The 21,363-nt window shown below is 40.5% G+C and overlaps 1 protein-coding gene across 4 annotated transcripts; it reads right to left on the reverse strand.

Annotated features, from left to right (window-relative positions):
* Nucleotides 1-518: 518 nt before the first annotated feature.
* On the reverse strand, nucleotides 519-17,421 carry pla2g6 (phospholipase A2, group VI (cytosolic, calcium-independent)). 4 transcript variants are annotated; one of them, XM_080879361.1, is made up of 19 exons: nucleotides 17,349-17,421; nucleotides 16,558-16,772; nucleotides 14,879-15,088; nucleotides 13,660-13,840; nucleotides 13,346-13,533; nucleotides 12,992-13,088; nucleotides 12,572-12,754; nucleotides 11,155-11,263; nucleotides 9,372-9,494; nucleotides 8,103-8,193; nucleotides 7,106-7,269; nucleotides 6,875-7,025; nucleotides 5,463-5,599; nucleotides 5,097-5,174; nucleotides 4,805-4,959; nucleotides 4,649-4,700; nucleotides 3,371-3,486; nucleotides 3,091-3,164; nucleotides 519-1,578 (listed from the first exon to the last, which is right to left on the reverse strand). In XM_080879361.1, exons 2-19 carry the CDS (start codon nucleotides 16,764-16,766, stop codon nucleotides 1,434-1,436), a joined length of 2,463 nt encoding a protein of 820 aa, XP_080735487.1. In that variant the 5' UTR covers nucleotides 16,767-16,772; nucleotides 17,349-17,421; the 3' UTR covers nucleotides 519-1,433. The 4 variants fall into 4 exon arrangements, with proteins under 4 accessions (XP_080735487.1, XP_080735488.1, XP_080735490.1 ...); XM_080879362.1 differs by lacking the exon at nucleotides 17,349-17,421 and adding an exon at nucleotides 17,029-17,330; XM_080879364.1 differs by lacking the exon at nucleotides 9,372-9,494.
* Between the last annotated feature and the right edge of the window lie 3,942 nt (nucleotides 17,422-21,363).

Genomic DNA, 21,363 nt, shown 5'->3' on the forward strand with positions numbered 1-21,363 from the left:
AAACTGATCTTAAATAAATGATTAGCGGTAATAAAAGCCGAGGGAGGTCAACAGTGATCACTGACTGTTTTAGGAGCTTTTTGAGATCAAATAGAAGAAAATACATAACATTAAACATGTTAACAACACAAAAGCCATATTAAACGCAGACTACTTTAGGCCCGGAAGTAGGATTCGTCACGTCATCACTGAACTAGTACCTTGTACTTGGATAGTACTAGTACCTTGGAATATCACAGGCAAATGGCAACCATGAAGAGGCCGCTTGGCAAGCTGCAACCACCAAACACCTGCAGAGAGTAAGGCGACTTCTGAGGAGTCAGCCAAATGGGGTGGACAAGATCCAGGGCAACATCTACACCCTGCTGTTCGTCAGATACCCTGCTGGGACAAGAAGTTGGCCAAAGGAAGCAATAAAGCCACTGACCTTATCATGCATAGAGGGTTTCAAAGCAATAAACAGCCAAGTTTATAAGGGTGCAGGCTGACTGAGATTAACTGAAACAACAACAAAGCAGTTCGGTCAATATTAAGATATTTTATTCCCATACCATTTATACTTCAGGATTAAGCCAAATACAAAAAAATAAAAATACAAAATAATTTGTTCCTCCTGTCCGTGTTGTGCACATAGCAGCAGGGCGTCTGTTCCTTTATCTTTCACAGAGATGATTCATTCAAATACATCTTTCATGTCAGTTTTAAGATTTCATATTAATATCATATTTTATCAACAGACATGAGGCTAAATATTGCGTTTCAAGTCAGTATAAATAACTCAGAAAGGCATTAGATTACTACGGAAGGAAGAAAAGGTACAAATGTGGGTCCCACACATAAGGCAGAACTGGTTCAACATCACCACCATCTCAGCTGCACCTGAGAATACTGCTGATGCTCTGGTGGCAATTCAGGGTCCCTTTTATCACACAGCTTAATGGAAAAATTCAATGACTCGGGTGTATTTGTAAGTGTGTGTCAGAAGTGAATGTGATGAACAAGTGAGGAAAAAAGGGGAAGGAAACACTCCAGATTTACCTCAACAAATCCAGAGGTAGATTGACCCAGTGTAGGGGGAAGTGGAAACTTACATGACACTGTAACAGTCAGTTTACATTTCCTCAGTACAACTTCAACTTCTTCATTGGTTCATATGTTAGAAGTAAACCTGATCAACCACAACAGGATCAGTGCTAAGGTCACATGATGCTACATAAAACACCTTTAAACAGGCTTTAGTAGGTCAGCTGTTTCCTGGGTTAGCTTTCCACATATTTAATACGTTTGTACTCATACTCAAACTGATTCATTCAGTTTGAACAGAGAGCACACCGACACACACATTACAGTTTTTAGTCAGACATACAGCTCAGTAATCTCACTGCTCCATTCAAACACTCTTCACAGCCTCCATTTGTGATGTTCTTGTGCTTTTAGTTGTTCAGTAGTAATTTTGCCAGAGACTGGAGGACCTCCCTCTTCTCATACAGATACATCTGGGTCTCCCACAGCATGTCCACCAGGGCTGCGTCGCTCACCTCATCCAGCATCACCTCCTGAGATAGTTGGGGACTCAATCTGCACACAATGCAACGGACACAGTGATTAATAAACAAAATAATGATAACTAACTGTGCAGAGAGACATGCTAAAGATAGTAAAGAAAGACTAAATGCAAAAAAAGGGATAAATAAAAACAACAGGAAAAATCACCATTGCTGCTGAAGAGCTTTTGGAGCTACGTTCATGCTTCTTTTCCACTGTAGGCTTGCTTACAAGACAATGCTGAACCACATGGTACAACAGAAAAAGAGTGTGTGTGCTAAACTGATCGACTGCAGTGTAAACCTGTTATTTGGTACTTTATGAGTTTCTAACAGAAGTGAAACTACAGCATTTGGTCTCAGGTTCTCACGTGAGTACAGCGAAAAAGACGAGATGCAACATAACCTCATGACCTTGTGACACTTTACGGTCCTTTTTATCACACAATTTAACGGAAACACTGACATCAAAATTTATATGTATGAACTGATATCATATTTATAAACACAAACATCTACCTATTTAATGATGCACACGGTTCTCTGTAGGGACCAGTTCTATTTATATTCTACATGCTCCTCTTAGGCAGGCATATTATACATACTTCTATTGCTATTTAAATGATGTGCACCTTTATCTATCCATGAAGCTAAAAGACACAGCAGTTAGTTCCACAGTGCCTCTTTTACCTCCTCTTCCTCCTCCTCCCCCTCAACAGCAAAAAGCCGCCCCTCTCCCTGAGCCTGGAGATTTCTTCCTGTTAAAAGGGAGTTTTTTCTTCCCACTGTCAGCAGTGGTTGTTCATAGGGAGTCATAAGATTGTTGTGGTTTATTATCTATTACTGTAAAGTAATTTACCTTATAATATAAAGTGCCTTGATGTGGCTTGTGATTTGATGCTATATAAATAAAACTTAATTAAAACCAAACTGAATTGAAATGTCATAACTACATCCATGAAAGTAATTTATAATGTGACAAAACTGCAGTCATGTCATATATAGGTTGGTGATAAATGTCCTACTTCTAGATAACTGACATGCGGCAGATTTGATCACTGTGACAGTTCACATGAAATGTACGTGTGAATCAGTTTATACAACTGTCTGCATTTAATCAATAGTTATTATTAATCTCTGGCTCTCTTCCACAGCATGTCTTTGTTCGGTCTCATCCACTCAGCCCCTATGTGAGTTTGATTTTAGTGCAGGTTTCTTCCTGCTTGCTCATAGAGGGGTCATATGATTGCTGGACTTTCCTCTATTTTCTGTATTATTGTAGGGTCTTTACCTTACAATATAAAGTCAAATCACAACTGTTGTTGTGATTTGTCACCATTTGAATAAAACTGAATGAAATTGAAGTAAACACTCAGTCTTACAGGAACTCCTTTTAAACCCCTGCAGATGAAGCGTCTGGGAATAAGAAACAACTACAAGCATTCTAAGATAAATGGATGAGAGCAAGTTGGTACAAATACAGAGAGGCTGAGAAAAGAGGATGCATTAAAAAAGAAGCAAAACTAACACGTGTGTCGTTTCTGACCTGTGGTAAATGGTGTCGATCATTTCACACCACGCTCTGGCCCTGTCCACTGCACAGCCATCAGAGTCTGTACACTGTGCAGTAAGAGAGACGTATTTATAATGAGCAAGAAAAACATGCTTTAACAAATGTTTTTGTTATTAGAACACCAATACATGCACAAATGTCAAATGGAATAAACACAAATAACAGATTAAATAAAAATAAGTAATCAGGGCACATTACAGCAATGGCCAGAGTTAACCACTCACAGACATAAACTGAAAAATGATGCACTCACACAGTCCACCAGCATTTTGCCCAGCTCTTTTGCTCCTACAAAGGACTTGGCCAGCTCCAGTGGGTTGGAGGGTCGGAACACATCCACAGAGCTCACCACCACCTGTGGAGGTTTACCTGGAGACACACAGGAGCACGCGTACAAAATGATAAAGGGGAGGGAGACTTCAAATAGAGACACTGAACTCCAGCTAGTTATTCACAATGTGATAGGTATGCATTCCTGTGTAGCTCTGATACAACTGATATATACACCCACTGGCCACTTAATTAAGTACACCTGTTCAACTGCATGTTAACACAAATATCTAAATCAGTCAAACACATGGCAGCGATTCAGTGCATTTAGACATGATCAAGATGAACTGCTGAAAATCAAACTGAGCATCAGAATGAGGAACAAACTTTATTTGAGCGACACAGATGTTGGTGCCAGACAGGCTGCTCTGAGCATTTCAGAAGCTGTTGATCTGCTGGGATTTTCCCACAAAACCGTCTCTAAGGTTTACAAGAGAATGGTCAACTTAGTATCAACTAAGGTAATTAAGAGCATTTCTAAACATAAAACATGTCAAACGCATGGGCTAAAGCAGCAGAAGACCACACCAGGTGTCCTTCTATCAGTTAAGAACAGCAAACTGAGGCTACAAGTCACCAAAAATTGACAACAGAAGATTAGAAAAACAGTACCTGGTCTGATAAGTTTCAAATTCTGCAGCAACATTTAGAGTGTTGGGTCAAAATGTGGCATAAAAAACACAAACGTCTGCACTGCTACTGGTCGTGCAATGGTTTCAAGGACACTTTCCCGGCACTCTTGGGCCCCTTAGTGCTAAATGACATCATTTAAACACCACAGTTACCCGACTATTGTTGCTGAGCGTGTCTATATTGTATGTCTATGTGGTCCTTTATCACACCACTGTACCAATCTTTTGAAGGCTGTATCCAGCAAGATAATGTGCCATGTCTGGTTCCTTGAACATGACATCATTTATGTGCATCCAACCAATCTGCAGCAACTCTGTGATATCATGTCAATATGGACCCAAATCTCTGAGGAATCCTTTCATCACCTTGTTGAATTTGTGCCACACAGAATTAGGGCAGGTCTAAAAGCAAAACAGAGTCCAACCCAGTACTAGCGATATGTACCTAATAAAGTGGCCAGTGTGTGTGTATATATCAGTTTACTTTGCATTTAATGAATATTAAAGACACAGAAGAAGAGATATGACTCACATAATTTAACATTTTGACACACAATTACTTGGCTCACCTGTTCCAAGAGAGACCACTATACCCAGCTTCTTTAAGTCCTTCTCACGGCCCTAAGAGACACACGTGCAGAGAAGAAGTCACGAACAAATCCATGTGGCTTAACGTCCATTAAGTGCATAAAGGAAGGAAAGTGAATAGAGCTCCGGTTGCCTACCTCTGCTTTTAAGGCCTTATTGTACTGATGGACTTCTGTCATGGCATCTAGTGTCGGGTTATTGGCCAGCAGCCCTCCATCCAGAAAGCGCCCCATTGGTCGGAAGTAGGTGGGAGCAGCGCCGCTGGAGCGAGCAGCTCGCCATACAAGTTGTTCTGATATGAACACAAGGATATAAGTAAGAAAGTCATGCATAGTAAATGCAATTACACTGTTCTGAGTTCATAATTATCACTTCCTGTCTGTCTTTTTCACGACTTTCCAGGACTTGGTCCTGTACGCATACACACACCTTCATCTGTCACCTTCCTTATCTTTCTGGGTGGCTCTTCTGTGTATCCTACTATCAACACATCTTCATCCTCCCAGCCTGTAACAACAACACGGCTGGGACTCACACACAACACAGGACACGACTCCTTCATGAACAGCACACACAGTCTCAGTTTCAGTGTTGTGTTCAAACACAGGCTTAGTTTTCAGCTTTTCTTGCCTCAGTGAAGTGAAAGTAGATAACCCTCACATTAAAATATGAGCTCTGAAAATTCCTTTGGTGCCATCCAGTGGTATGTTCAGAGCACTTCATTATCCCATTTAATACATTTGACATTTGAGGGCTGGTGCTGTAGCTGACAAACACAGGTGATATCTGACGTGCCTTGTGGGATGGTGAGAGGCTTGAATGTGGCAGTGGTGGTGTATGGGGCCTCTCTGGAGACGGATGGAGGGTCATAGTTCCTGAATATATGAAGCTCGCCTGGATGTCTGTCTGCCAGAACACTGGTCACCATTACCCTGTAAAGAAAGAAAGAAGTGAAAGGATGTTTGCCTGTTCTCCTTAAACACCTGAAAATTTGAACAGCAGCATTTCAACCAAATTACAAAAATATTTTTAAAACCAATCTGGCTTCAGCTGTATTATTTTAGTGTTAAGAGAGCCATGCTACACATATCTAAGCAAGTCAGTACCTTTTCTTAATTCTCAGGAACTGAACCTCGGAAAAAAATTAGGTGACTCAATTTAACACATCAGGGTAAAACCAGCTCAAAGTTTTAAAAACTGACCAATCACAGCAAAAGAGTGGGATATTTAAAGCTTTTATATGACACTGTTCGCACCAGCAGAAACTGGGGCGACTAAATTCTTAGTCGAGTTTGGCTAATTGATTAGTATAAAACCTAAGAAACACTGAGGTCTGAACAATGACAGACTTAAAGGAAGATTAAGGCTGCATTAACAAATTTCTGGTGCTTAACTATAGCAATGGAAAAGCTGCAGCGCCATCTTGTGGCAGATGGCTGCATAACATTTAGAACGCAACAATTTGTCATTCTCTCTGTAAGCGTGACAGGTCGAAAAGTTATGAATGAATTATAATAAAACTTTGTAGGAGTGTAGAGTGGGTTCATGTTAATCACATTTGACCTCTGACCTCACCTTCAATGTAAAACTCAAGGTTAAAGTGATAATAATTCTATTTAGAGCTATTTATAACTGTTTATTACCACCATTGTCAGTATTGACAACATATAGCTATATAGGGAATGGTATATGGGGATTGTAAATATCATGTTACTGTCTCTGACTTCTTCTTCGAGGTCAGATAAATTCAAACTTTCATAAAATGTCAATTTTCTTAAAATGGTGTTTAAAATTCTGCTGCCTTCGTTTATATTGGCATTACTTAGGAAATGATTCTGTTATATGGGGATTCTAAATATCACACTATAGTTACCATTTAAATATCATGTCACATTTGACCTCTGACCTCACTTTTACGTATCACATCTGCCTTTGTTTCACACGATGATGAATGAGCTGCTAGTTGGTTAGAAATAAACTGCATTATAATATTATATAATAAGCTCAAGTTATTTCAGTTATTTACAAATCAATACCTATTATCTATTGCCTGCTTGTACACAATGTTTTAATAGAAGATACATTACTCTTTGCTTAAAAGTAAATGCTGCCCAGATGACGAGCAGCTTGGGCAGAGGTCTGCAATTCTTTTGAATTTTAGCTTTTTTTTGGCATTTTTCTGCCTATTATCACATTCAGATATCTACCTGGGGAACTTTATGTCAGTCATCTTGGTGTTTTCTCCAAACTCTGTTTTTAGGAAGTCCTCTAGCGGTGCTGATTCATAGGGTCTTGATCCTTTGAACACCTGCTCCTTCATCCTAAAGTACAGGCAGCGCAGGTACTCCATGGATTTACCTACACATAGAAGAAGTGTCATTGTTGTTCTGATGCTATGTGATGAAAACCCAGCACTGGAAAAGAGAACACAAACACACCGTGGATTATAGCCAGAGCCAGGATGCCTCCCGTGCTCGTGCCAGCTACCCAGTCGAAGAGCTCTCTGGTGGGTCTGCCCGCCTCCTTCTCCAGAGCGATCAGCATCTGGATCAGCACCAGGCCTTTAATACCGCCACCATCAAGACACAGCAGACTGTCCATCCTGTCGGATGGCCAAGACCAATATGATGAATTTTATCCAGCCAATCACTTGCATATCCAACTTTTTAGATCCTCTGGAACAGAGCAGAATCCTCGAAACAGAGTTTACTGAAAAGAGTCATGTGACCAGCAAAACCAAACATCACAACACAGAGAACAGCAAAATAAAACAAAGCAAAGTAAACCTGGAGAGAAAGGCCTTAAACGCATGCAGGTCAAAGCCCACAAATGGTAAAGAAATCAAGGAGGGCAGAGGCTTTCAATGCATACTGAACAATGGCATTACTACACTGTGAAACCTATTATTGTGCAGCACAGAACAGCAGAAGTGCTTTGACCCTGGATTCTTTCTAAAAGTGAGCTGTGGGTGTATCAGTTATACACTTTACAATAATATGAATTATTAATATTACATTTGTATTAAAGTGGTTTTAGAAACACTTTCATGGTGAGTTTATGGCCACAGTCACATTGTCAGTGTGCATGTGTATCTCAATCTGAACACAATATGATTATTTTATAAATGATGGTCCCACTTAGAGTTAAATAGACAGTATAGATAAAGCAGAGTATGATTTAGGATGAAGTATGAGGAATATCACATCCACCTGTTACCGTCACATCCACTTTGAAAAAAAGACACATAGTTACTGTGGTGTAGGTAAATATGTGTCATTGTTACAGCACAGTAACTATACAGAACTATGATAACTGTAGGTAAAGTCACAACGGCCATGTCTGTCTTATATATTCAGTGTTTGCCTACAACCTTCTGTGTGTGCTTTGATTATGGGTAAGTAGTAGCAATAAAGGCGCGTGATATGTTATACTCACTTTCTCGTTTCCATTTGGGGGCCGTCTATTTCAGATATGCCTCTGCTCATTGCACCCACTGCAGCCCCCACATACAAGATGTCCTCAAATCCTAAAAGCCAATCACAACAGCTGTTGGTACAGGAGCAAAACATGACATCACATTTGTGCATAAACTAAACTAAACTAGGAAAAAACGGGGTCACCAGGATTTTGTGGAGGAAGCATTTACTGGTGGTGTCACTACTGTAAAAACCATCACCACACACACTCTGCCACAGCCTGCTGCTTTTGGGAAGTGTTGAGGAGCTCATCACACCATGCAGCTCACCTTTTACAGAAAATTTAAATTCTACTGGGTCCTAATTTTTTCACAGCTCATTACCTGCCTTTTAAAAAGATTTAAGAGTAGTCTTTGAAGACTGTGTTTGTATCATTTAACCCCTTAACTGATCCCCTATCATATTATATACATGTGGTTTTTATGAGTTTTTGAGATTTTTACATTACAGTCATTTTTATTCTCCCCAAAGAACCCCTAAAAAAATTGTGCATTACATTTTTAAGGATAAAATTGCAAATAACGCACAATGTAACAAATATGATACAATTAAAAATCAACTATTCTAATTTACATATTTTTTTAATTTGTCAGAAGGCTCAATAAACACTCTATTAAAAAAATTTCTGGCAATTATTTTATGGTTCAGGCTTAAAGGGTTAAATGTCTTTTTCTGGGGGGGCGACCGTGGCTCAGGGGGTTGGGAAGCGTATCTGTAACCAGAAGGTCGCCGGTTCGATCCCCGGGCTCTCTGTCCTGGTCGTTGTGTCCTTGGGCAAGACACTTTACCCTACCGCCTACTGGTGTTGGCCAGAGGGGCCGATGGCACGATATGGCAGCCTCGCTTCTGTCAGTCTGCCCCAGGGCAGCTGTGGCTACAACCGTAGCTTGCCTCCACCAGTGTGTGAATGTGAGAGTGACTGAATAGTGGCATTGTAAAGTGCTTTGGGTGCCTTGAAAAGCGCTATATAAATCCAATCCATTATTATTATTATTTTAACTTAAATATGAAGGAACACTTGAATCCAGCTCTTACATTACGTTTACAGCGATTTAAGATTATCCTAAATTTGATCATTAAATATATAATACAGAAAGAATGATCTATAGCTAAGAAAAGTAAGGGTAAAAAATTGACTGACAACACAAACTCGAATATTTGAAGTGACAGAAAAATGGAAATGGAGAAGCATGAGGGAGGAGCAGGGGTGAGGGGGTGGTGGTGTTACCTATGCCTTGAGGCTTGACCTTCTTGGAGATGGGAGGAGGAGGAGGACTGCCGGGGGAGGGAGGGAGGCAACGCTGTACTCCTACACTACACAGCAAGTCCAGCAGTATCTTTCTATTAGGACCTTTCATGTTAACACACAAACACACACACAGAGCAGCAGCCAACAAGTTAGACGTGCACACACGCCACAAAGATGAGAGACGGAGAGAGATGAAAGGAAGAGAGAAAGCAAGAACATAAGCAAGCTGTTAGCAATTATCATGCATTTTCAAAATCAGTAAGTCAATACAAACTTAGTTTACTCCCATTTCTTCTTTGTGAATGGTTTCCTGCACTGTCTATGTATTTGAAAGCAAACATCCATTAGCTGGCTCAATTTAGCCGTAACATGCTCTGAGCTTTTCTAAGAAATCAAAGTGAAATTTTAAATCTTTGTCTTTGTCTCCAGCTTTCTGCCAAAAAAGAAAGTGATCAGAAAAATAACAGTAAACAGCTGCATATATCAACAGAAAGAAATTAGAAACTGTTTTTATTTCCTGTGGGATGACTAAGGCTACGTTCACACTGCAGGCAAAACCGCATCAAATCTGACTTTTTTGACCTTGTGCGACCCATATCCGATCATGGTATGACAGTGTGAACGGCACAAGTCCGATATTTTCAAATCCGATCTGGGTCACTTTCGTATGTGGTACTGAATCCGATACATATCCGATGTTTTAGAAAGCGACTGCTGTTTGAATGGTCATGTCGCATTAAATCCGTCTTTTACGTCACTGACACAAGACAGACAACAATTATCAGCGCCGGAGAAGACATCGCGAACACTTCCCGGCCATCCAGTGTAGATGTCAGTGAAACTGTTGGGAAGACAACGTTGGAGAAACGTGAACATTTTATTTGTACTGTATAATCTGCAGATTATCTGCAACTAGCCTTTGAAGCACCGCTCCTCTCTAAAACAGCAATAAGGATAATTATTAGGCCATATGTAAATAAAAAAATAACTTTATAACTTAAAGCAAAATTGGAAAACGTAAAGTCCGAAACAAGTCTTTATATTAAAGGCCATCAGTCAAACAATACTGTTTGATCTAAACAGAGCGCGTTGTGTGTGACGTCTTCTTTTGCGCATGCGGGCCGCAAAAGAAACTAGAGCGCGTTTGCTGTCGCATTTTATTTGTAGTGTGAACAAGCAGACAAAAAAATCGGATTTGATCAAAAAATCGGAATTGAGCATTAAGACCTGCAGTGTGAACGTAGCCTTAGAGTTAGTGAGTTTATTTGTATGCTCTTTTCCATTTTCTGCTTCTGTGGACCAAAATCTAACCTAATCTAATCGGATATTTCACTAAAAGGCAGTAAGGCCAAGATGCTGCAATACTGCATACTGCAAAAAAAAAAAAAAAAAAAAAGCATGATCACAAAGTTTAACTGACTATAAGCAATAACTAATATTTTTTCATTGCTTCATAGTGATAAAGCAATATATCTGTAACAGGAAGTGTTATCATATCATATAATATTAATACATAATGGGATAAAGTGGCAGATTATAAAACCCTTAATTACAGCTCCAACACAACATGCAGACTAATATCATCCACAGTGGACACATGCTTTCAAATCAGACTACATGAGATCAAACAGGGTTGTTAGGTCAGGCACATTAACTCCTAATTTCACTGTTAACACCACCAGTCCAAGCTCAGACTTCTATGTTCTTTATATGTTTAAATGTTTCGCTTTAACCCCCCATCTCACTCTCTCTCTCTCATTACCTTTGCTGGTGCGTGCAGCGATGAGTCCAGGTGTCTCGCCCAAATCATTGTGAATCTCCACATCTGCACCAAACACTATTAGAGCTTTGATCAACTCTATGTGGTCCATCTGAGCAGTCACAACAAATGAGAAGAGGTTTTTTTTAAGGATATGGAACAAAGGATAAAACAAAAAAATACAACCTCAATTCCAAACAAATTGGGATGCTGGGTAAGAAGTAAATAAAAACAGAATTTCTGAGTTTCTCAGAGGTGAAGATGGCCAGAAGTTCCCTAATATGGAAAAAGTGTGTTTATAGAGGAAATCACTGATTGGGCTCAAGAAGACTTCCAGAAGTTTTTGTTGAAACTATTACATCTGGAAAGGTTCCACGAATGCTGGAAGGTGCTAGCAGGTTTTAGAGCAACATACGCTTCCCTTCAACAAGGCAATACTAAACCACATACTGCAATTATTACAACAGCATGACTTTGTAGGAGAAGAGTCCGCTGAGCTGGCCTGCCTGCAGTCTGCAGGACTGTTGAGCAGCTAGAATCCTAAATCAGACAACAGTTAGACGTCCAGCAACTGGTCTCCTGAGTTTTACGTACTGCTGTCAAAACAAGAGGGGCTGCTACTCAGTGATGTCGCAACAGTTTTTAAGATGTGTTGCTGCCATTAAATTCAAAATAAGCAAATGTTTTTCTTAAGCTGGCACATTTTCACAGTTTAAACATTTAAAACATAAATTGTCTCACTGTTCTATTTTGAGTAAAATATGATTATCAGATTTGCGAATCATTACATTTTGTAGTTAGTTACATTTCACACAGCATTGAAGGTTTTTTGCAGTTGTATTTGAACAATCAGTACTTGTTGCAATAGCTTAGCTGGGTTTGTACCCCCATTGTGAAAAACCTCAGTTATGCAGCTCACATTAAAATAATACATATTTTTTAAAATGGAAACACTGTAGCAATTCAGACAGCATTTCTCTAACCATACATTTATGCAGTGCTTTATGCTATACGCACTATTAACCTCACATGGCCAATTTACAATCACCAACTAAGCTACAATGCACATCTTTGGTCTGTGGGAGGAAAGCACAGGGAGAATATGTAAGCTCCAGATACAAAGCACCAGCCTGCCAGGACATTTGAACCAGGAATCGTCTTGCTGTGAGGCGGCAGTGCTAACCATGTGCCCACAAACAAACATTTGATGTTGAATAAGAACTCATCAAAACAGACTGGAAAGAGATTTTGCAGTGTGAACACGCTGGCTGTAACACAGAGCATGACCTCAGTTTTCTTTATGAGTATTGCAATCTGATTTCAAAGGTGCTGCGTTCTACAACTCCCGTAATCTCACAATGTCTTGCAAAGTAACCTTTCTCTTTTCTCCTCATGAACATTTTGCAGATCGTATACACACCTTCATGGCTAAGTGCAGAGCTGTGTTTCCATCCTGGCCCCTCAGGTTGGCATTCGCTCCGTGGGTGAGCAACACCATAGCCGCCTCAAAGCGACCCTTCTTGGTCAAAATGTGCAGAGCGCTCTCTCCGGTCTTACTGAGGTAGTTCACTTCACAGCCACACTCTAACAGCATGCGACACATCTATCACCCAGACATGAAGACAGAAAGAAACATGAAGTCAAGTCTCCAACTCCGTGTTAATCCCTCGCAGATGTGCTGATTTGAGAGACCAGAGGACGCACAGCCATCACTGGCAGGCGGCTAGATTTACTCAGGATTAAACTCAGTGTGAATTTCTCAGGATGTTTGCAAGAGTAATGCCAAAACTAAACAAACCATTATGAATTTTTACACAGCACACGACGTAGTGTTTCTAACCTCAGCAGTTTTAGCCCAGTGGAGAGGCGTCCCTCCATACAAAGAGTCCTCTGCCTGGAGCTGGTTTGGATCTGCTTTGAGGATCTCCTCCACACAACTAACAGATGAACACGAAATTAAAACAAGAATATTAAATATGTACTACATTCTTTATTATAGTGTAGAGAAGTCACACATTACAGACAGACAGACAGACAGACAGACAACTTCTAGAGAACCGGTAAAAAAGGAGAACCAGAGAAGCTGTTCCCATTTTCAGTGTTCTTTAGTATCGTGCAGTAAAACACAGACGCACAATCGGCCAATTCTGCTCATCTATAGACACAAAAATAACTCATTGTTCCTCCCACTCACCCCTTCTCGCTGTATTTCATGGCGCTGTGGATGGGGTAACCTGTACCGCCAATGATGTCACATTTGGCCCCACCTCCTAACAGGGCCTTGACAGCCTCCACTCGGCCTGTACGGCAGGCCACATGGAGCGGCGTCTCTCCGTTCTTGTTGAGTTCGTCCACACCAGAGCATAACCGCGAGCAAAGGACCTGGATGATGAGAGAAAGGTGAGAACGAAAACAGCAGGAAAAGTGGAGAGAGGGAGAAATCATTTTAATGTGCACTTTAGAGGGTCTGAGGTCTGACTCTACCATCTTGCTTTAGCTGAGGCTCACCTGGATGATTACCGTAGAATCCTGCTTGGCAGCGTAGTGGATCGGTGTCTCTCCGTTTTGGTCTTTGATGTCAGTGCGAGCTTGGCTTTCTTCCAAAAGCTCCTTCACACATGTGGCGTCAGCTCGCCCACATGCCAGATGCAGCGGCGTCTGGCCTGATGCGTCCCGAGCATTGATCTGACTGGAGATGCAAAGATTTTGAGCTGATGTTGTGGGAGCTCTGCACCATGAAGCACCGCAGAGGCTTTCTGTGTGCTTTAGTCAACAAACTTTCCTAAGCTTCTTTTTATTTCCTAAATTCTTCAGCTATATGTTTTCAAGTCATATCAGTAAAGCATGAGAGCTGGGGAGAGGGGGGGTTGTTGTTTTGTTTTTTAAGCAGACTTGTGTTATTATTGCTTTGGTCAAGGAAGGACTGCCTTTTCCTGTTTTTCCTCAGCAACTCATTTCACTTCGGATTTCCTTATTATGTTATTCTCGTATCCAGACCGTGTCCGTCCATTCTCTCTGCCACTTATCCTTTTCAGGGTCGCGGGGGCGCTGGAGCCTATCCCAGCTGTCTTAGGGCAAGAGGCAGGGTACGCCCTGGACAGGTCGCCAGTCTGTCACAGGGCTAACACAGGCACACTGACAACCATTCGCACTCACATTCACACCTACTCTCCAGATCGTGTCTTTTAAGTTAAACTTCCCAGCAACGCTACTTGTAGAGGATGGTTTTCAGGCTGAATCAGAGACTTTTTTTGTGAAACTGTTAGAACTAAATATCCACTAATAGACTAACTGAATCAAGTAGCTTTCAATTTTACCTCAAAATTACTCAAAAGTCACATTTTTTATTAATAAGACAGAAACTTTTGCCAATAAGGGAGCAATTTAAAAAATGCACAAGAAAATGAGTGAAAAAATAAATGACTTGTATCTAATGAGCTATAAGCTTCGATAATACCATAAGTGCTTTGAGACAACATTTCTATAAACCAATTAAATAATCAATACCATCTGTTGCACTGGATTCATTTAGCTGGCACAGACTTCCTGACTAATGAGTTACATCTCTCTTCATTCGGCATTATTCATCCACCCATCAATCAATACCATAAACACGAAGATGCAACTGTGAGACGTACTGCTGTCTGATATTTCACTCACTAAAAGGCCAATAAATACAAAATAATCACAGAAACCCAAAAAAGAATATCAATTTGGCTTATCTTACCTCTGCACATAGTTATGTTTGAGACACTCTCTCAGGCCTGTTTCAACAGCAATGTGGGCAGAGCTCCAGTCTGGGTGAGCACGGATGCAGTCCACGATTGGCTGTGTCGACTCACACTTCAGAAGAAGCGTTTCATAGAAAGGTCGAAGTTTGAGGGCGTACTGTGGGAACCAGTTCATGGCATCTTCCTCTGACACCACCTGAAACAGCCTGCAGGCAATGCAATGATTACAAGAAGAGGAAATGTGGATAGATTACCAAAAGTTCTGCTAATGTGGTACCAATGAACTAGTAGATAAAGAATAAATAATAATATTTCTCCTCTGCTAAGAAAAACAATTCAAAAAAGCTTCAAGCATTAGTGTTTAAGACGTTTATTCCTTTTATTTCTTTGCTGCTTTAGCTTCCAAAAGTTCCTTTTAATGTTTTTTTACATACTATACATAAATAATATTTTACTTTTGCTTTCAACATATCCACAATCAATCCTTTGCTTGTGTCTCAAACCATCTCAAACCTCACCTCTAGTTTCTCTCCAAACCACTCAACCTTAGCTGTCTCTCTGATACACTCATCTCTAATCCTGTCCCTCCTGGTTACTCCCAACAAGGATCTGGTTTGCGCTAGTAAACTAATAATATTTGACATGTCTGGTATCAGCTGAGGCCAATGCTAAGACCTTCTTTCTATCTTTCTTCAAACCTGCCTTTCAGATCTGTAGCCAAGCAGCAACATCCCGAGCTGAAAAGTTATGCCAGCGCAGATCTGCCAAACTCTGCAGCTCCCGGAGTGGCAATATGAGGCCAACTCCAAAAGCAGGTCAACTCCCTTATAAGCTCATGGACAACTTTAACAGCAGAAAGAAATAAACATGTTTACAGCTGGGTACATCAAATGCTTTGGTTTCTATGACTAATCCTTTTCACGACAACTGTTCAAGTTAAAGTGAAGACTTGTTAAGGGTTAAAGTTAGGGGTAAGGCTACCCTGATTGTCAATTGTGACAACATAGGAGATCTCCTGACCTCTGCTCATAGGAATAACAAACCTGGACCTCTCAGCTTGTTTGTGTTCTTTGATACTTTAGGGGCATTTGTAATGGAATTACCTGACAGGACCTATATGCTTTTTGTAGTGGTAACAGATTGTCCAGATAATCCCGACTGATACTCTCTGCTTTCATTTTTATGACTGAAGTTGTAACATTTTACTTGAAATGTTACTTAGCACTAAATAGCAAATATACATGTACTTTACAGATGCAACTTCCCAAGCAAGATTGCTAGTACTAGTTTATAATTTAGTACTCCCTCCTTGTGTCTACATAAGGTCAACTCTGGTGCACAAAAACCAACAACATGCCTCCCAAAATGCTAACAGTGAAGGCTGAAAACAGGGTTTTGCAAAAAAAAATGGATGATGTCATAGTTACTAGCATATCACATGATTGCTACAAAGCTTTATAGCTGATAAAATAAAAGGCATAGCCTTAGCTGCCTGTTTGAGTAATGGTGATGTAGGCTAAACCAGTAAACCAGTAAGATGACACAGGATGAAATGAGCAACTATGCTAATAAAAGCAACTAAAGGTGCAAAAGAAATTTTTTTGCAGCTGACACTGAACTTTCACACCCATGTCAGAGTCACACAGAACAGTGTATCTACGTGATCAACACAGACCTCAAAGCCACATTCGGTGTCTCTGGGCAGAGAAGGAGACAGTCCCATGACTGACTGTACTTGTACAGAACTATGCGACCCTCCTCTTTTAATTTCACTTTCCCTCCTCCTCCATAGTCAGACAGCGGCACTTCTCGGACCCGGTAAGGGTTGGTGAAGAGGGTTGACACAGAGGAGACTGTGTCCAGCAGCCGCCCTAGGAACTGCATCGTTACCTGGGAAGACAAAGGGGAGGCTGAAACAAACTACAGCAGCCTGTAGTATTGCTGTCAACATTAATGAATGATTTCTTCCACCCCAGGAGCGCATGTTACCACTGAACAGGAGCGACATGTGCAATATCTAAGAGATACATACATATAATACTTATTGTTTCTATTTTGTGGAAATACAAGTGAAGTAGCTTGCGGGTATAAATAAGCGCTATATTACAGTTATTATTAGGAACTGAGTGAAGGTTAGCCCACTCACCACTTCCTCTGACACTCCAACACCTGCTTTGTTGATATGAACACTGAGTATAAAAGAGGCTAGTTCTCGTTTGAATTATAAATAAGTGGCTCCATTTATGCTGCTCATTCACGAGTTTCAGCTTATCTACAATCAGCCAGACAAACTACCAAGGCTAAAAAGCCGCAGACGGCGAACACTGAGCGAAACACCCTAATCGTTCATGGGTTTTTTTAATCGCAAACTCATTTAGAGCACACAGAGTACAGTTAGTGGGCTACTTGTGAAGTGCGGCTAATCGCATTAAGCAGTAAAGACGCAGCCTGCTGCTGTCTGCTTACCTGCTAGCTGCTCTCTGTGCCGACTACCTGACTTCTGACACATACATCAACAACCGCCGCCCTGCAACCAACCCTGCAAAAGAATTTGATCGACGTGTGTTTAACCAATCACAGCTTAAGAACGTGAAGGAGCTTGGCAGAAAAGGCGGGGCAAAAATAAAGTCACACCAACAACGACACGACTTTTGACCGACCAATCAACGACATGTGAGGATTTCAACAGTATTATATAATTGACTTCAGGCACGTGAAGTAATTGTTTGCTTTAGAAATAAAAAAGCTAATTGTTTAAATTTAAATTGTGTTTCCACACAACTCTGGTCTGTCGAATTAATTCGATTAAAATACATTTCTTCCTATTTTTTTCCCCTTTTTCAATTTTTACCAGTCTTTATCCCTAAGTCCTTCTTTACAACCCTTGATTCTAGAATTTCCTCCTACGTTTGGAGGGTAAAAGACCTCAAGTAGCTAATATGCATTTACAGAAACCTAAGACTGAAGGGAGCCTGGCACTCCCTAGCTTCCGCGTTTGCTATTGGGCTGCCAATATTTGCTCCATGGCCTACTGGTTAAAATCTGGGAAGGTTGTGGGCCACACCACTTGGCTAGCAATGGAGTTTGACTCAACTCAGGGTATGTCTCTTGCCTCCTTTCTGGGTTCTTCTCTACCTTTGTCAATTGACAACTTCACATTCAGCACTTCCTCCGGGTGTGGGCTCAGTTCAGGATGCAGTTCAATCTCAAGAATTTCTCACTTCAAAATCCTATCTTATTAAATCACCTATTATTCCCTTAAGCTTTGGACAACTTGTTTTGGGTCTGGTTTAGAGCAGGTATTATTTACTTTAAAGATATCTTTATACACAACTAGACTAGCATTATTTGATCAGCTGTCAGCAAAATACACTCTTCCCAAAACTCAATTTTTTAGATATTTACAACTCAACATTTTTTGCAATCCAACCTCTCCAGTTTTCCAGAAGCTCCAGCTACTAAGTTACTGGACAAGCTCCTTAGTTTGCAACTATCAGGCAAAGGTATAATCTCCCGCATCTATAGCAAACTGTGCAGGATAACTTCAGCTCCCTTTGAAGGCCTTAAATCCACATGGGGGAAGGAGTTGGGTATATCTATGTCAGATGACGTTTGGGATTCAGTCCTCACTCTGGTAAATTCTATGTCACTCTGCACCCGCCACTCCCAATTCAACTCACACAACTCACAATTCAAAGTAGTTCATAGGGCCCACTTGTCTAAATACAAATCAGCTAAGATTTATCCTGGCTCTATCCCTCGCTGTAACAGCTGCGGGTCTGATGATGCCAATCTAACCCACATGCTTTGCTTTGGACCTGCCCTGACTTGGTAAATTTTTGGGAGGCGGTTTTCTACACTCTGAACAAGGCTACTGACCTGAAACTGGCTCTCAACCCCCTACTTGCTCTCTTTGGTACAGTGGGTGAGGATGATAAGTATATCACTGGGGCAAAACGTTGGGTGCTGTCCTTTGACTAACAGAATTGCTCATCCCACAGAGGTCTGATGACCTACCACTCTATAGGTTTTACTGTGTTAATGTAAATGTGAAGCTCAGCTAATTTCTGTGTGGTTTGCAAAGATAGGTTTTCTTGGAATCAATCGCTCCTCCGTTTTTCCGTTTTGTTCCAACGTGAGAAGTTCTGTTTTGTATTCAGTGTAACCAGTTTTTATGTTTCCCTTGGTTTTTTTTTTCTTTTTTGTTAACTGTATCCACAATTGCTCAATAAAAATATTTTGAGTAAAAAATTTTGTTTCCATTTTGTTCATTTTTCTCAACAAGGCTCCCTTAAAGGCAAGACGACAGACTGATGTAAAGGAAAGTTTAGGTTGAACATAAGCTACCAAATAACAGTCATGTGGTATAAAACTGTTATTATTATTATCATTATTAAGCAGTTTTAGTTGTCAGCAAGTCCTTGGTTCAAACGCTATTGTAAAACATACCCCACAAGAAGCTTAAGAGTACCATGACTGTGTCATAAAATGTGAACCTCTCTTTGGCTTTCAGTAAGCTTCAAAACAGCATGTTTATCACACCAGTGACCTGTTCTTATTGTTTGTTTTTCCTTCCAGAAAAACCTGACATTCACACCAGCCTCCAGCATATATCGCCTTTGTTTTTGAATCCTCGTGACATTTTGGCTTTTGCCATCTTTGTTTTGTTTTGTTTTTTTCTATGAGAGATATGATCATGTTTGAAGAAGAGTTTAGAGTTTTCGATACTTACACTTAAACCGTGCTTATAACAGGGTGTACTTATCAGACGAGTTAAAGTGAAAGCCCTGAGTCTTTCAGTACAATAACAAGCTGAATGAATTGTGACAAAGTCAGCTTTGTCCCTCCCTTAACAACACTCCTTCAATTACACAATACTTAAAGCCTGAACACAAACCAGTCACATATACATTGCACACAAAAAAAATAAAAAAAAGTTAAGGGAGCATGTGATTATCACATTATAACAGCAACTCAGTTAAGTTTCGGGGATATCAGTCAATCCTCTCAGGAATAACAAGCCATTGAGAGGCAACAACAAGGCATAGATCATTGCCCTGCCCTTGTCTTTCCTGACTGATCTTTCTCTACTTTTGTTTTTTGTTAGTGTCCTTGTTACTGCTGGTAGAACAACGGCACATTCAGGTTGCACAGGTAGCGCAGCTCCCATTTTAGGATGGCCTATCTATACGTGCCACTACAAGAAGGTTTGCTGGGTCTCCATAGTCTTAATAGTGTAGATGAGATCCCATTAGGCATGAGGAGAGCTGGATCAACCCACCAACGACACGGGTGTCTGCTCCTTTGCGCAAGGAGGAACAGGAAGAGTACTGCAAGAGTCTCCAGTGGGACACTCATGCATGTTTCCAAACTGTCAGATTTAGATTCCTTGAGGGTCTCACAAGGTCACAACATCCTTTAGTTTTGACCTTCCGGTTCTATATAAGCGGAGTTCAACAGATGGGTTGAGTCTCCTTATATTGTGCTCATTTACAAAGACTCATTCAGACTGATGGCAATATGTTGGCAATTTGTTTGCATTTATAACTTTGACAACAATCATTTGCAAGACTTCAGCAATCCCTCTTAGAGTGATTACAGTCAATCCAAGTCAGACTGCACTGTTTGCAGAGAGGTCGCCACCTATCAGGTGACCTGTGCAATCCTCTTGTGATCCAAAGTGGCCGTGAAAGTGTAAACTTGTCAAGCTATGGGCAACCAGGTAATCACCACAAGTTGCAATCAGTGCAGAATAGAAAATACAAAATAATACAATACAATCACCAATCATACAGTCTTTTTTTTTTTGTGTAGATTCAAGAATGTTGCTGTGCTGTTTTTACTTATGTGACTGAGCCATTAGTTTGCACTGAATTGGGATGAAGCTTTATCAAGCTAAGTGTGTCCAGTGTTGGATGAGTTTTCGGTTAAGCCCGTTTAATGTGAGTTTGCTCAGCTAATGCTGGATGGATCATGTTGGATGATATGAGCACTCTTGTTCCTAGCATCCAGCAACTTTTTAAGTGATTTAATAAAATATCAGTATGTTTTGAGCCTGTATCAAAACAATCTTGCCATGCAAAATATTGCCATATATGGCAATATTTTGCATGGCAAGATCACTGCAACTCTTAGCAATCGTCATCAAATGAAACAGTGCTGGGAGTTTTCTTCAGATAAGTTGCTTGTTGACTTTGAACATTCACTCAGCACAAGTGTCAGTGTGCCATTTTCATCTCTGCCAGGTGACTTACAGAATGCTCTGGAAATGAACAAAAGTTTTACAGATGTGCATTTTCAGGATAAAGTGCTTCAGCGTGTGTCTGCTATATCTGTCAGCAGTGTCAAATATGAACTTGAGGATGTTTTTGTAGTTGGCCATGTACACACTGAAGCCATACCTCAATTCTTTAAAATCAAGTATATTTTGAATGTTGATACTTGTTGGGTATTGTGTGGGAAACTGTTACTTCCTTGCACT

This window comes from Rhamphochromis sp. 'chilingali' (assembly GCF_963969265.1).
Source record: "Rhamphochromis sp. 'chilingali' genome assembly, chromosome: 4".
Lineage (NCBI taxonomy): Eukaryota > Metazoa > Chordata > Actinopteri > Cichliformes > Cichlidae > Rhamphochromis > Rhamphochromis sp. 'chilingali'.